Source organism: Pezoporus occidentalis, unplaced genomic scaffold, assembly GCF_034315485.1.
Source record: "Pezoporus occidentalis ecotype Australia unplaced genomic scaffold, CSIRO_AGI_Poc_V1 ctg124, whole genome shotgun sequence".
Taxonomy (NCBI): Eukaryota; Metazoa; Chordata; class Aves; order Psittaciformes; family Psittacidae; genus Pezoporus; species Pezoporus occidentalis.
In genome coordinates this window covers 1,850,666-1,866,371 of record NW_026913038.1, presented here as the reverse complement: position 1 = coordinate 1,866,371, position 15,706 = coordinate 1,850,666, and the positions used below count along the sequence as shown (strand labels likewise).

General features: G+C 54.1%; 2 protein-coding genes across 5 annotated transcripts in view; one reads left to right on the top strand and one right to left on the bottom strand.

The window, feature by feature from the left end:
* The first annotated feature begins 11 nt into the window (after positions 1–11).
* Positions 12–3,094, top strand: RAB24 (RAB24, member RAS oncogene family). Of its 2 annotated transcripts, none has more exons than XM_062607605.1 (8): positions 12–210; positions 736–762; positions 925–1,003; positions 1,111–1,178; positions 1,266–1,365; positions 1,723–1,773; positions 1,874–1,936; positions 2,423–3,094. In XM_062607605.1, exons 1-8 carry the CDS (start codon positions 94–96, stop codon positions 2,485–2,487), a joined length of 570 nt encoding a protein of 189 aa, XP_062463589.1. In that variant the 5' UTR covers positions 12–93; the 3' UTR covers positions 2,488–3,094. The 2 variants fall into 2 exon arrangements, with proteins under 2 accessions (XP_062463589.1, XP_062463588.1); XM_062607604.1 differs by having other exon boundaries at positions 14–210; positions 736–804.
* The window catches only part of NSD1 (nuclear receptor binding SET domain protein 1), a 65,923-nt gene continuing 53,126 nt past the window's right edge, over positions 2,910–15,706 (bottom strand). For all 3 annotated transcript variants that reach the window (XM_062607601.1, XM_062607602.1, XM_062607603.1), the window contains exons 22-23: positions 15,307–15,511; positions 2,910–11,459 (exon numbers count right to left, since the gene is read on the bottom strand). In XM_062607601.1, coding sequence (XP_062463585.1) covers positions 9,133–11,459; positions 15,307–15,511 — 2,532 coding nt within the window. In that variant the 3' untranslated portion in view covers positions 2,910–9,132. The remainder of the gene's footprint in view (positions 11,460–15,306; positions 15,512–15,706) is intronic.

Genomic DNA, 15,706 nt, shown 5'->3' with positions numbered 1-15,706 from the left:
GCGCACTTCCGCTTCCCCCCACTTCCAGCTCGGCCCCGCCGCTTCCGCCGTGCGCCGGTGCCGGCCCCGCCCCGCGGCGGCGGCGGCGCGAGGATGAGCGGGCGGCGGGTGGACGCGAAGGTGGTGCTGCTGGGGCAGGAGGGCGTGGGCAAGAGCAGCCTGGTGGAGCGCTGCGCGCACCGCCGCTTCCGGCCCGGGCCCTACCAGAACGTGAGCACCGGCACGCGCGGGGCGCTCCACGCGAACGCGTCCCCTCGGGTCCCCACCGCGTGTCCCCGGCCTGGGTCCTGCCGCGCCCCCCCGGGTCGGATTCCCCGTGCTCCCCGGGCCGCTTCCCCTGTGTTCCCGGCCCGGTTTCCCCTGTGTTCCCGGGCCGCTTCCCCTGTGTTCCCGGCCAGGTTTCCCCTGTGTTCCCGGCCCGGTTTCCCGTGTTCCCGGGCCGCTTCCCCTGTGTTCCCGGCCAGGTTTCCCCTGTGTTCCCGGGCCGGTTTCCCCTGTGTTCCCGGCCCGGTTTCCTCTGTGTTCCCGGCCCGGTTTCCCGTGTTCCCGGCCCGGTTTCCCCTGTGTTCCCGGGCCGGTTTCCCCTGTGTTCCCGGCCCGGTTTCCCCTGTGTTCCCGGGCCGGTTTCCCGTGTTCCCGGCCAGGTTTCCCCTGTGTTCCCGGCCCGGTTTCCCCTGTGTTCCCGGCCCGGTGTCCCCGGGCCGTTCCCCACCGCTCCTCCTGCTTCTCTTCCAGACGATCGGGGCCGCCTTCGTGGCCAAGGTGATGTCTGTGGGGGACCAGACAGTGACCCTGGGGATCTGGGTAAGCGCGGGCAGTACCGGCACCCCGGAGGAACTCCCGGGGCCGCCCTCAGTGCCGCTCCGCTGGCGCGGGGACCCGTAGGCCCACCCCCCGTGCTGATCGTTCCCCTGTCGCCCCCAGGACACGGCCGGCTCGGAGCGGTACGAGGCCATGAGCCGCATCTACTACCGCGGGGCGCGGGCTGCCATCGTCTGCTATGGTAAGGGCACGGTGCCGAGGGATGAGAGAAGCCGGTGGCTGCGGAGGTCCCGGGCTGGGGATCTCGGCACCGGCAGGGGACGGGCAGCCCCTGACGCTCTCCCGCAGATCTCACCGACAGCGGCAGTTTCCAGCGCGCCAAGTTCTGGGTGAACGAGCTGCAGAACTGCGAGGAGGTAACGGGCCCGGAGGGGATCACCGAGGGGCCGGGACCCGGCGGCGGTGCCACGACCGTGTCCCTGCCATCCCTCTGCCTGCCGCAGGGCTGCCGGATCTACCTGTGCGGTACCAAGAGCGACCTGCTGGAGGAGGACAGGAGGAAGCGGGGCGTCGACTTCCACGATGTGCAGGACTACGCTGACGGTACGGCCGGGCTCTGCGCGGGGCCGGAGTGCTGGTGGCTGGGCAGCGAGTGAGCAGTGGAGCTGCTGCCTCCGGCTGGGAGGTGCGAGGGGCTCTGCCCTTGCCCTGGATCCGCAGCAGATCCGGGGGCTCCTGGTGCCGAGGCTCCCTGTATGGTGAGGTCCTGGGCATGGCATGTCCTGACACGGGCAGGCATGCAGCCAGCGGGGACAAGGGGACAGGAGCATGGAGCCCTGCCCTGGGTTCCTGCCAGCCTGTCAGCAGCCATCGTGCCCAAGGGTTGACTCTGGGGGGGACTGAGCCTGTGTGGCCATGTCCTGCTCCTATAGCAGGGGCTAACCTGGGCCCTCACTGCAGAGATCAAGGCCGAGCTTTTTGAGACCTCCAGCAAGACGGGACAGAGTGTGGGTGAGTTGCCTCTTGCTGCCGGCTGTACCCTGGGCTCTGCCTGGCCAGGGGCTGCCTGCACCCATCCTGCTGGCACCCACCCTGCCCGCTCTACCCACAGATGAGCTGTTCCAGAAGGTGGCTGAGGACTACGTCCACTTCACCGCCTTCCAGGTGATGACAGGTGAGCAGGCAGGACCCAGCCCTCCCCAGGCACCCTCTCCCATGTCAGGGGGGTGCACGTCCTCCTGGGGAAGGGGCAGAGGACTAGTGCTGTGGGTCTGGCAGGGGCTTTCCTTGCCCTCATCCTCCCTGGCACCACTGTGGCTCCATGCTGGGGGTTGTCCCATGGAGCTTGGGTGCCATTGTGGTGTCCAGATCTCTGCTCAGGCCAGGTTTGGCCTGTCCGTCTAACAGCCATGAGTGGCCTTTGAACAGGCAGTCAGCATTGCTGGGCCATGGGAGCGGCTCTCAGCTCTGCACCAGGCCTGTCCAGGCGTGCTCACCGCAGTGACGCCTCTATCCCTGGGTTGTGCCGTGGCCATGAGCCCTGCCAGGGCACCAAACCCCTCCCTTTGAGACCTGCCAGGGCCCAGATCCAGGACTGGCAGCGTTCAGGCTCCCGCATGGTGTGGATGTGCCGGCAGCCTGTGCCCCTGCTCTCTTCCAGAGGACAAGGGTGTCGACTTGGGCCAGAGGAGCGGTTCCTACTTCTACAGCTGCTGCCACCACTGACACCTCCTACCACAAGGGAACTACTGCTGCCGCCCGGTGTGCGCTGGGCTCCGTTTTTTTACCTGCTGTGTTTTAGCTGCATGGGCCCCTCTGCAATGTGGCAGCAGCCACATGGACTGCTCTGAGCAGCAGAGGCTGTGCTGTGGTGCTGGGACCTGCAGCCGGCATCCCCGGGGACCCTCTCCCTGCCACCTGGAACTGCAGGAGCTGCTTCCTCAAGTCACTGCTGGGGCCCAGCCGTGGCCGTTAACTTATTCTCTTGGAGATGCTGCCCGATTCTTTGCAGATTTATTTAAGCGTCTTCTCTTGAGATGTACGATGTAAATAAATGCATTGTGGTCTGAGCCAGTGCCAGGGCTCTCCCATCCCTGCTGGGGTCTCCCCACACCCCCCCATTCACCAAGACAAACCACAAGAAGACATCGAGAGTAAAGTTAAACTTTACTTTACAGTAATTTTTCTTCTATATACAAAGAATTACAGTACATGTTCTGGGAGCACCTGGGCAGGGCAACCCTCTTTTCATTGTAAGTTTCACATACACAGCCACCAGTCTAAGGGGAGCAAAATTAAAGTAATCAATGGTCCAAGACTCTCCCCTTTTCCCTCTTCCCAAAATAACATACATGCTAGAAATATGTAGGTCTCACCCACTCTGGCATCCTTGCTTAGAACCGACCAACAAATCCCAGCCAGGGCCGTCTCTTGCCTCAAGCTGGGCACCTCAGCACCCACTGCCCTTCCTCCGGATGGAACCCTGCAGGTGAAATCCCTCCTGCCAACACCCCATGGGCAGCACACCTCCGAGGGGAGGAATGCAGCGTGGGGCTGTTCACACCATGGCTCCCCACTCCTCTGAGCAATCCTGCTCACGGCCTCAGCACAACTTACGCTGCTGCTACAGGTGACTCCCCCCATGGCCCACTTCCCTGGAAGCCCCCAGCGTAGCCGGCCGCCAGGAGCCCAGCAAGCGCACGTGGCACCGGAGCTTGGATGGGGACACGAAGCCAGGTGCGGTATCCGACACGGTTGGCCAGCAGGCTGGGGGGTGGTGAACCTGGCACCGCGGTTAAACAGGGCCAGGAGAGCTGCGGCTGAAAGGCTTCTGCCCATCACAGGGAGAGCTGCTCCCTGCCAACACATCTGACCTCCTCCCAGCCTCAGCACCAGCCGTGCTCCGCCTCGAGCCTCCCGGTGCTGCTGCTTTGCTTTATAACAAGTTCCCAGTGTCTAAAAAAAATCCACAAACCCCAGTTCCTTGAAGTCAACAACTTGGAAACATCAGAAAGGAAAAAAACAAAAACCAATAAAAACCTGAAACCAGCTCAGTACCAAACGGACACAAAGAACATGCAGTTAGCGGATGCCTGCCTTGCTTCACGTGGCTCCACTTGCTCCCTCTGCCCATGGGGCCCACTAGCACACTGGTTTGAGTCTCAAAACCATCCTGAACTGAAGGAACCGAGTCATGCCTCATCCTGTTTCTATCACAGACACTGAAGCCCAGCCCCAGCTATTGGGATGGGATTCGACTGGTAAAGAAACCTCCACACTGTGGGCCTGGAGCCAAGTTCAGCCCTACCGCGCTGAGCTGCCGATGGTTTACAATAGCACCACAATAGCCCAAGTGCTTCGCCAAGGGCAAACTGATTAAAACTTTACCTTGAAATAGGACATAGCAACACCCATTTCTCAGATTTCCCTAGGAGGTAGATTCAGTGCCATAGGGGCTTCCACCCTGGAATTTCCACCTGGAAAATCCCACCCAGGGATTTCCACCTGGAGTGGAAATCTTGCCTTTTCCCAGCTCCTGCTAAGCGAGGGCACTGCCACCCCCAGGCGAGACTCCCAGGCAAGTGGTGGCGTGGTCCCCAAGCTCCAGCATCCCACATCCTGAGCCCCGAGCACCCGTCAGCCCAGCTGTGCTGCTGCAAGAGGCACAGCCTTGGCTGCAAATGCCACCAGCATTACCGCTATCACAGGGGAGGGGTCAGCACAAAGCCCAGGCCCCCTGTGTACTCTCAAGAGTAGCTGCAGGGCTTGACACTTTGCTTTAACACTCACTGGCTGGCAAAGGCCGAAAAGCCTCATCAGTAATTTAGGGCAAAGCACATTACAAGCAGGTTACAATTATGGTTATTCCAAACACCAAGCAAAATCAGAAGTTAAGGCTGAAATTAAAAATAAATGGAAAGCGCTGAAGGTCTGAGGTTTCCCAAACAAACTCCCCCTGCCTTGTCCCAATGCTGGCTATGGTGTCAGGGAGGAGCAGTGCACATCCACAGCATGTTCAGGTTAAACCTCTGCCGAGAAGCATCAGGGTTAGGACTGCTTTTTCTTCCTTTCATTCTGTGAAACTGAGCTGAAGCTCTTCTAGCATCCTCAGTCCACATCATTTCACCTTAATAAGTTACTGTTCTTCAGATCCAACCGTCTCAGCTCTGGAGTTTCAACCACAGCCAATTTCAAAGCCAAGCCTCTGCCTGCAGGGGGTTTGACCCTGAATTACAATGCCTGCTCCTGCAGTACCACCCAGATACCTTGTGCATTGAAGTGAATCTGGTTCTTGTGAGGTTTACTTTGTTGAATACAAAGAGTTTTAACTTGAGAACAGCAATAAAGCAAGCTACCATGAGCTAGGTGGTATGTGAAGATGTGCACGAGGGGATTATCCCTTACAGTGGTCTCTTTTCTGCCAGACTCACCTAGATTCACTCTGCCTTCACTCTGCAGAGGCCCTCCTCCATCTCCAGTGTTAGCTGGGACTCTCCTGCCCTGTATGGAAATCCACCACTACTGCGGGTCCTGCTGTGTTATGAGGCCACAGCCAGGGACCCCAGCCCTCTGCTCGCAGCAGGGTTGTTGACCAGCAGAGCAAACCCTTCATCCCCTTCAGAACTGGTAAAGCAGAGCCAGTCCTAAAGCAGGGATGAGCTCAAAAGCCTGAGAAGTTCTCCCCTGAGCCTTCCTGGGACAGCAGAGAAAGGGACAGAGCTCTGAGCAGAACTAATGACACCCTTGATTCTTCTTCCGTAACTCTCCACAACCGTGAATCAACACGAGTCACCTCACACACCTCGGGTGCGATTACTGCTGATTGTTAGTGGCCAAGTGATCAATCAGATCCCTCCAACACAGCAGAAAAACACCACGGCCTTGGTCATGGAGCTGTAGCAAAGCTCACCCAGCCCAGGGCAAGGGCTCAGGGAGGCTGGAGCAGAGCTGCAGCAGTTCCTCTCCTGCAGGAGCAGTTTGCAGAGAGTATATGTTAATCTGCTGCGTTCTTCTACCTTAAAACCCCCGTGATTCAAAGTGGCTCAACTCTGAAGGCAGCAAAGTGCAGGAAGGAACCCAACTACTTCAGTACAGACATCGCCCTCTCCTCCTCCAAGGAGCCACGAACAGCATGAATCACCTCAAGTGCTGCAGAAGCCCACGTTTCCTTTGTGGGGGGTTTCTTGCCCAGATCTGTACCTTGGCTCATGCTCCCTGCTGCTGAAGGCAGGCAGGGCAGGGCTGCTGGGACCTATTTCCATGTCTGGTCAGGCCCTGCTGGTCCTGTTGAGGTGGCCCAGGACAGCCAGCCACCACCACAGCACCACTACTCCTCTTGCAAGCCCTGGGTGCACCTGAAAAGCCCTCCTGATCTGACAGAGCATCGCCCAGGGGCCCAGCGAGGGCAAGGAAGGAAAAGCAGCTCACTGGCTTCCCCCTGCAATGATGTTTCCAAATGCCAATTTTACTGAGCAGCCTCGCAGCTACGCTGAAATCAACTTCCCAACAGCAGCTGAAAAGCAGTAAAAGCCAAAAACCTGGATGCTCATGGAAGAGGCAAGAGGGAGACAAGAAGAGAGGTGGGGTACAGAGAAGCATGAGGAATAAGGCTGTGGGTTTGAAATGCCATGCAACGGTTCAATCCACATTCACTGTTCAGAACAAGCTTTTGGGGAAGAGCCTGCTGCGTGAAAGGCCACTGCTGCCACGAACCTCACCCTACAGCGAGCACACCATTGACAGAAGGGATTTTTTCAAACCTGCACTGAAGAGAACGTCTCCATTTTACAGATTTAAAAAAGCCTGCACCAAAAATATTCACAGTTTATTTTTTTTTCATGGAACAAGGAACTAGTGAACACGTGACAATGCGAAGCGGAGGTGGACAGAGCAGCGCAGACACCTTTCTGGTTACAGCTGTAGCTGGCTGGGCAGCTGGCACGGAGGTAACCCTACTGACACAATCTACATGACTAAGTCCAGCTCACAGGAAGGCCTATAAAGGAAAAGTCAAGGTTTATTTTCCTTCTCACACATGATAAATACTGAAGAGACCGAACATCAGCGCCTTTTTTTTTTCTTTTTAAATTTTGTTTAAAAAGAGTTAATGAATGCCCTTATATTTCTCTTCTCTGAGGAGCTGTCCTGATTCTCTTTGTGCAGGAGTCACGCAGAAACGCAAGCTGCTTGCATTTCCCCAGTTTCAGCAGCAAGCAGGAACTGACCTGCCAGTCTTCCCGGAAAAAACCCCAACATCAAACAGGAAGTTTCCATAAGCCATAAAGCTGTTTGAAGTCACTAGCTATTCTACAAAGGATCTGAAATGATTTGGACTAGAGAAGAGATGCACCATAGCACTGGCAATGTCCCTTCGTGCCCAGCGCACACAGGCTTTAACAGCAGGACATTTGTCTTGGGGTGCACACATCAGGAAAGGAGAATGGATTGGGATTTGTCTCAGTACAAGTGCCTGCCTCCCTTCATAGTAAACCACAAAGCTCGTGACCATCTGCTCTGGGAGCAGCAGGCACTTGCAAGCCAAGTGGGAACAAAGATCTGCTCCCACGTCAGAAGGAGAGGGTCAGCCTGGAGCTAGTGCTCCTCTTTCCACAGAGAGACCCGCAGATCAGCCTGGAAGGACAAGGATACACTGGAGCTGCACAAGGGTCTGGCGGTGGGCACGGAGATCCGAAGCTGCGGTGCCTGGATCCACGGAGCTCAGACAAGCCACAGAGGTAATGCGTTGTGAGAGTGGGAGAGTGTGCTGGTCAGCAGCGTGTGCCGGTCAGCAGCGCTTCCTTGGCACGACACCAGCCCCATCCAGCCCGAGCAGTGCCACCAGGGAGGCCAAGCCCGTCCTCCTCCTGCCTCTGGGTGCTGGAAGTCGCAAGGTGCCACTCTGCAGGTCCCTGGGACTCTACTGCTTGTCCCACGAGTACCATGGCCAAGTGAACTTCTGCTTCAATGCTTGAATGAACAGCTTTCAGCAGGCCTAGTCTGGGGCACCAGCCTGATGACCACCAGGTACTAAGCATCTCCTTAACTGGAAAAGGGAGAAGAGGAAAGAAGAAAGCCAGCCAGCTGCTGAAGCCCACCGTGTTCCAGTGTGAGAACTATTCAGTTGGAAGGACACACACACACGCACACACACACGCACACAAACACAGTCCAGTTAATTCAAGTCTCCTTTGGTTGTAGAAGAGTTAAACCAGAAGCTACCCAAGGGGATGGTGTTGAGATGGGTCTTGATACAGCTACAGCACCCTTGCCTCCACACTGCGTAGCGAATGGTACAGGCTTCCTATGCAGCTCGGCAGCATGTCCTGCTGCTGTGAAGACCAGGTACGATTGTGAACACGTCTTGAAAGCGTCTGGGGCAAGGGGAGAAAAGACTGCTCAGTCTGCTGGCTCACGGTGATGACACAAGAAGAGACTAGATGGGAATCTGAAAGGGAGCACCACCACCCTGCTGGGGTGGTGCTTAGCACCTTGGGGAAACCCACTCTGCCCTACTCTGCTATTGCTGCTTTATAGGTCACAATGCTTTCAAGTGCAGGAAACACTCCGCGTGTCCTGTGTTTAAAGATTAAGACACAAGGATGAAGAAACTGCCAGATGACTTCTTCCAAGATCTCTCTTTTCCCTGGTCTCCTTCAAATTCTCCGTTTCTCAGGCCTGGCCACTTGCAGCTGTGTACAACGGAGCCTGAATAGATACTGTCTATTGCTGGAGTAAAGTGTACCTACCGAGTGCAGCGCACTCCTCTCCCAGCTCCACTGGAGATGACAACTGTCCACCAGTGAACCACGCACACAGCACGTCCCAGTGAACATACGGACAAACCTCGCAAAGCAACACCCTGCAGGGACAGAGACCTGGGCAGACGATGGATAAACCCCTTCTCTGTTGCTACAGAATCTAGCAAGAGCATACATACACCTGACTGCTCATGGCCTGATCCTGAAACAGCTCCGCTCCCAGGGCAGCCTGACTCTCAAAACAGGAAGAAGAGCAAGGCCCCTGGCTGTACCTGGGAACCCGCCTGTGAATCAGACTTGGAGCTCAAACACACTGCATCAGTAATGTGACCATTTCAATGGAACTGGAGATTTTTACCCAGAGTGGACTCTTTATTTCAGCGTTACCATTTGCAAAAGGAAGAGGAAAAGGTCACAGATGCTCTCTTCCTTTGGCTGGGCCACACTCAGACTTAAGAGAATGTCCTTGCTCGTGTCACAGGAGAATATGGATAGGATGTGCATGGGTTAGGGGCTGGGCTCAGGGAAGTGAATAAAAAACAAAAGACCAAAATAAAGATTCCCCCTCCCTAAACATTGAAAGACTGAAACCTGCCTCCCATATTCACCAACCTCACTTTGGCTCTGAGTTGGCCAACTCACGACAGACAGAATCCTGGTTACGGGCTAGCGCTGTGTTTTGTTCAGGCAAAGGGTCCTGCCCCCGAGGAGTCTGTGGTTTTCCACTCAGCCAAGAAATCTGGTCAATAGTCTGAACGTTCGTGACAAGCCACTGCATCTGCTCCGGGGGCAATGGCGCTTCCCTGGCTGGCCGAGGGGTCTGCTCAAACACACACAATCTCTCTGATGTCCAAGGGGTTTGCTCTGCTGGGGCTGAGGCCACTTCCCAGCTGGGCTGAAGGGTTGGCTCCGGTAGCTTCTCTGCTGTCCTGGGGGGCTGCTCTGCAGGCGTCAGGGCTTTTGCAGTGGGCCAGTGGGTTTGCTCATGCATCTGGAGTTTCTCTGTAGGCCAAGGTACCTGTCCGACATGCAGCACTGCCTTCCCAGCAGACCAAGAGATCTGCTCGCCTGCTAACATAGTCCTCTCCTTCTGCTGGGGACTGAGCTCCACCGCTGGAGCTCCTCTCTCCTTCAGCTGAGCATTCTGGTCGACAGGCCGCAGCGCCTTCTCTGACAGCAACAGCCTCGGAGCCGACACAGCCAGAGGCTTGTCCAAGACTTGAGGTCGAGGAGCCACGGCAGCAGCCAGCTTGTCCGACGACTGGGGCCACGGGGCTGTAAGAGTGAGAGGCCTCTCCAGGAGCTGAGGCCGAGCCACCCCAGAGCCGAAAGCCTTCTCTGGAGGCAGGACCCGCAGGGCCCCGGTCTCAGCAGCCTTGTCCACAGGCAGCGGCCGCAGCACCCCGGGGGTGAGTGCCTTCTGTGTGAGCGGGATGCGCAGGGCCCCTAAGCCAAGAGCCTTCTCCACGGGCAGGATGTGCGGCGACCGGGAGCCAGTGGCCTTCTCCAGAGGCACGGGCCACGGCGCCGCTAAGCTGGGAGCCTTCTCTGTGGGTAGGGTCCGTGACATACCCAGGGCAGGAGCCTTCTCTGGAGGTAGGGGACGGGATGCCTCAGAGCTCGGAGCCTTCTCTGTGACTGGAACCCGCACTACCCCAGAGAAGGAAGCCTCTGTAGGCAGGGGCCGTGGAACAACCAATCCAGAAGCCTTCTCCATGGGCAGGATCCGTGAGACCACAGAGCCAGGGACTTTTTCAATGGGCAGAGGCCACAGCACCCCAGGAGCTGGAGCCATCTCCAATGCTGGCACCTGTGACACCACAGAGCTGGGAGCCTTTTCCACAGACTGAGTCTGCAGACTCTGGGCAGAAGCTTTGCCCAGCAGCTGAATCTGCTCAGCCACAGAAGGCTCATCCACTGGCTGGCACTGCAGGGTCCCTGCTGTGGCAAGATGTCTGTCCGACAGTTGAGGATGCAGGCATTCAGCAGGGAACTCATCCAGCAGCTCTGGCTGCTGGCTCCTGGTGTCAAGGAGAGACTCGTCTGGTAACGCCAAAACTCCAGGGGTGGCAGAAGGCTCATCTGACAGCTGGAGCTGCAGGGCACCAGCAGTAACCAGCGACTCGTCTGACGACTGAGGAGATCCTGGGGATGTGCTGGGCAGATGAGGCTGTGAGGCATCACTGGAGGACTCATCCAGCGGCCAGAGCACTGCGTTGGTGGGAGGTTTGTCAGGCTGCTGAGGCTTCAGTGCTAAGATGATGGGCTGCTTCTCTGACTGCAGCCTTAGGGACAGGGCAGCCTGGGGCTTGTCAGCTGGCTGCAAGCGGAGTGACAGGGTGGTGGGAGGTTTGTCTGAAGGCTGCAGCCGGAGTGACAGGGTGGTGGGGGGTTTGTTGGATGGCTTCAGCCTCAGTGACAAGGTGGTGGGGGGTTTATTTGATGGTGGCAGTCTCAGTGCCAGGGCAGCGGGTGGTTTGTCTGGTGGAGGCAGCTTGAGGGCCAGCGTGGTAGGGGGCTTGTTTGACGGCTGCAACCTCAGGGCTAGGGTGGTGGGGGGTTTGTCTGATGACGGCAGCCTTAGTGCTAAGGTAGCGGGGGGCTTTTCTGGTGACTGCAGTCTGAGGGCCACAGACTGAGGTAGGCTGTCCAGAGGCTGAATGCTCAGGTCTGTGTCTGCAGGTGGCTGCTCCGGTGGCTGGGTTTCCTCATCATTAGTCAGGTCTTCTATGGGAGGCACAAACTCACGAATTTCTCCTGGCTCTAAAGGGTTAGGACCACAGGGATCATGCTCTGTGCAGCTTAAACGTCCATCCAGCTTGGAGATGAAGAGCATGCCTTCTCGGTGCTGCTTGCAGAAGGACCTGGGGCACATCTCGCAAAAGGAAGCTGCTTCCTTACTACACACATCACACTGATGCCATGGGCACTCCCATTTTCCTGAGGAGAAAGAAAAAGGTACCTTAGGATTGGTACAACAGGAAGAGACAAGACCTTAGGCAAAAGCAGTTAAGGGAGAGTGGAAACACCCCGTAATACTCCCATACACCTCTACATGTCCTCCCTAGTTTCTGCCATAGCTCCCAGGTTTGATGGGCAGTTAACAGGAACCTGCATCTTCAGCAGCAACAAGGGCAATGACACTCCTGACAAACACAAGCCATGCCATAGCAGACCAAAAGCCCATCTGGCTCCAGCATGACACTAACCAATTCAGGTGCCTAAAGAAGAGTAGACACCACCCAGCTTGCATATCTCTGTGTCTCTGATTTCCCCAGCCAGCAACAGTGGTATCTGTACAGTACACCCAATGGACTTTTTAAAACAGATGTATCAGGTTCATCTAAGTCTTTGTTATTCTGGGTCAATGACCTGCCTTCCTGTTTATCAGAGAGAAGTAGGGAGGGCAGTGATCTCAAGGGAGTAAGTTTCTGTTGTACCCAAGGCATTTTCCTTAACCTCTTGTGTATAGCCAGAATAAACTTGCTTCTTAATACAAAGCCAAGCTTCTCCCTCCTAAGGAGCTCCATGTTCACACTGAATCTCTTCACCACCACTATCAACACCATCACACAGGGAAAAAACATTACACTTCAGAGATTGCTGCTTCTTAAACTTGTAGATGACCTCACTGTTTCAGCCCCCTGCTCTCCCACCCAAGGCTGCTGCTGTCTCTACCAAATGCTTCTCACCAGTTCACAGACACCAGGAACAGTGAGACCATTTGCACCCAGGTTACAGGATGCCGAGTTCCTGACCTCTCCCCATAGGACCAGTGTAGCTGCCCCTCCAAATACGCCTCCTGCCCCCATGCTCCTCCATGCCCACCCGGCTCCCTGCTTTGCAGGGAAGCACAGCTCCTAGGGAGCAGCCCTCACACAGGCAAATGCTCAGAGCACAAGTGATGGAGCATTGCTGCACCACCAGTCTGGCCAGAGCACTTCCCATCCTCCCTGAACCAGGCCCATGCATCTGTGGCTTTGGCTACCAGCATTTTCCAGGGAGGCTGGAAGAGAGCACGACTGCAGCATGGCACTGAGTAGCTGTGCGCATCTCTCAATGCACTTGTGCAACATCAGTTTTCCACTCCCCTCTCTCATGCTGATTTTCCCCCAGGGCTGAAGACAACATGCAGCATGTTCTTCCTCTCCTTTGAAGCCTGTCCAAGGCTTCTGTTCCAGTCCCAAAATAGGTACATCGCTTTTCTATGTCTCTTCCAATTTTTCAGCACTTTTCAGAGCAGGAATGTTTAACACTACATATGGTTTACCCCTTCCAGGCTCATGGTGCTGCAGCACAGGCTGTTGCTGCTCCCTCCACACCATCAACATTCCAGAGAGCCACACTCAACAGTCACTTTGGCCACTGGAAAGACTCTGAGGCTATTATTACAGAGGTCATTTGTAAGGATGGAAAAATGAAGTCAAAAGCTGCCAGTATACTGCAGGAAAGATAAATCCTATCAAACCACTCTAATGGTCTTTGACAGGATAAAAGGCCTAATGAATAATCGGCCTCTCCAGAGACAGCCAGGAGCTCTTGGAAGCAAGATCGCACAATTAGTAAGATGCAAACAAGCAGGAAATTCCAATTACTCCACAGCAATGCTCCTGGCAGAGGAAACACTTGCAGGAAAAAGTGCTGAACCTTTCATGTCCTGCACGATACTCTAAGGAACAGGCTATGAAAATAACAGCCCAGGAGTAAAATGCTTACAACTGACTGAAAAGTTATTCTCAAAAACCCAGGTATTAATGATCTCCTGGCAAACTGAGGAGGCATTTTCAGTGACATCCTGCCGGAGTCTATTTTAGTCTGTATTTGAATTTACATTTCTGGAAGCAGAACAGCAAAGAGTCTTGCAGAAATGGGCAGATAACAACAGGACTGTGAAGGACTGCGGATATGCGGCTAGATAGGCTCAGAATTTAAACTGGACAGATGCTCTTGCACCAGGAAAGTGCAATTAAATAAAGACTAATGTAAAGCAGGACTGCAGGAGGAAGAAAGGAAGTATGTGAAAAGCAATCAGCGTAAGGACTCAAGGATGAAAGGGCAAATCATAGACATCACAAACATTAAAAGTTATTTTTGCAAAACAAGTCAGACCTCATTTCTTGAGAAACCTTCTCTAAAACACAAAGTATGTTACTCTCTTCTGCTGGGGTTAGCAAGGCCTTGGCTGCAATGCTGCTAAAAATCAAGTTACTAGGTCTAAAAATGTGTAGACAAACGGGACACAGTCCAGAGCAGACCAAGAACAGTAGAACAGGAGCTGCAAGAAGAGGCTGTGTTTGTTTAAGCTGGAAAAGGACTAAGAGAGATCACAGCCTTCCAGTATGTAAAAAACTGGATACTGGAGAGCTGGCAAACCTTTGTTCAAATGAGGCTGTTAGGAGAAACGTTTCAAATGGAAAGCAAGGGAAAGGCTGGATTCTCCTTTACTGGGGACTTTGAAGCAGGGGAAAACCTGCCAGGATGTTACAGAGCCCTGTTTTAGCACATGAAAATAAACAGGAAGGTGATATTCAGGGCTCCCTCACCTGGAATGTTGACGTTCCATAGGAATAACCTGCATTCTCACTGGCTTTCACAGCGTTTGCTCAATGAGCAACCCAAGCTCTTCCATACAAATGCCTTATTCTCCCCCAGACTTAACACACAGCATAATTTCTGTCAGCTACAAAATACTCTACTAGCCCTCCTACACCTCTTGCCAAGTTACAGCTAGAGATGCTGAACACCCAGTTCTCGCTCCCTGTAGTGCAGTGAGACACTCTTGACAGTTACTTCCAGAGCTCACTCAGCTCCATGTTTCTCACCTGCCTCCAATGGGTTCAGAAACACTGCAGAGCTGCACATGGAGCTTCTAATTACGACAACGCTTTCAGTATTGAATCAGAAGATTTACAACCCCCTAAACAAATTATTTTAATGCAGTTGCTTGTATTAACCAAATTTATCATCTTAGCAAAAGCTCCTAAATTAGGGTTGATGAGTTACTGTACCTAAAAACTTGTCATCTAGTACTGATTATATTCTTACCATTTAATTTTTCAGGAACTCGATGCTGTATCAGCTTTCCCATGCTCCTGGCCTGGCAGACATCAGGCTAACTGGACTACCAAGACTCAGGTCACACTTTTTCACTTTTTGAGCATTGCTAAAGCTGAACACTCATTAAAGGTTGCAGAAACTCCCGTTAGTAACCTATTAGTGAACTCAAAGCTGGTTTATCACTCATACACAGAGCCTGTTTCTTTGTCTGTACCCAACCAGAAGTACTTTTGGAATATTTTCTCTTTTTATTTCAAATTTCTGCCCCCATTTCACCACAAACTAGGAGATGCTTTGATACTGTTCTCTTCCTTTACTATGACCTCATGGCTGTTCAGACATCTAACACATTCTTCTGTGACTCCTATTTTCCACCAGTGCTTTTCCTTACACCATTCAACTCACTCAATGGCCTTCAACTTTGGGAAAATAGCCAATCTGAGGAACCAGTATCTCAACTGTCATTGGGACTATCCTTTGCCAGGCCCCAAGGATGGGGTCGGCTCATAAGTACCATTTTTCAGGCAAGAACCAGGTGCCCCTTGAGCAATTAATTCACTTTTTTGCAGGCACACTGGGGTGAAAACTAGGGCTGTATCATACGGACCATGTAAGAAAGATTTCTCTAAACCCTGAGATGCTGTGAAGTGAGTGCAAGGTGATGAGCAGCACCTGGGACACCGAGTCAACACCACGACCCAAGCAGAGCCTAGCCATGAGGAGCACTGACCTGCAGGTCTCTTGGTCAGGTTGAGGCAGTCTGCATGGTACACCTTGGGGCAGCCTGGCTTCTTACAAGAAACCAGTTGCCCTCCATCTCCACAGCTGAAACACTCGTCCTCTCGCTCCTTCATCACCTCCGCCTGCGACCTGCGCTTCATCTGCGGGCGTCTCTTTAGCTTCTTGGACTTTTCCTCATTGAGGTTGGGCTGGCTCTGTGGGTGAGACAATGTCAATTAATGCAGGTTTCTGCCCCTTCCATCTCCTCCCTTCTTGTTACAGCGGAGGTAACTGCAAACCCTGCAAACAAAAACCCCACTGCCCGCTGTACCTGAAAGCGCATGTATGTAGGATCTCTACATACTTCTTAATATTTGGCAACCAATCTACTACAGCAAATAGTTCTCTTT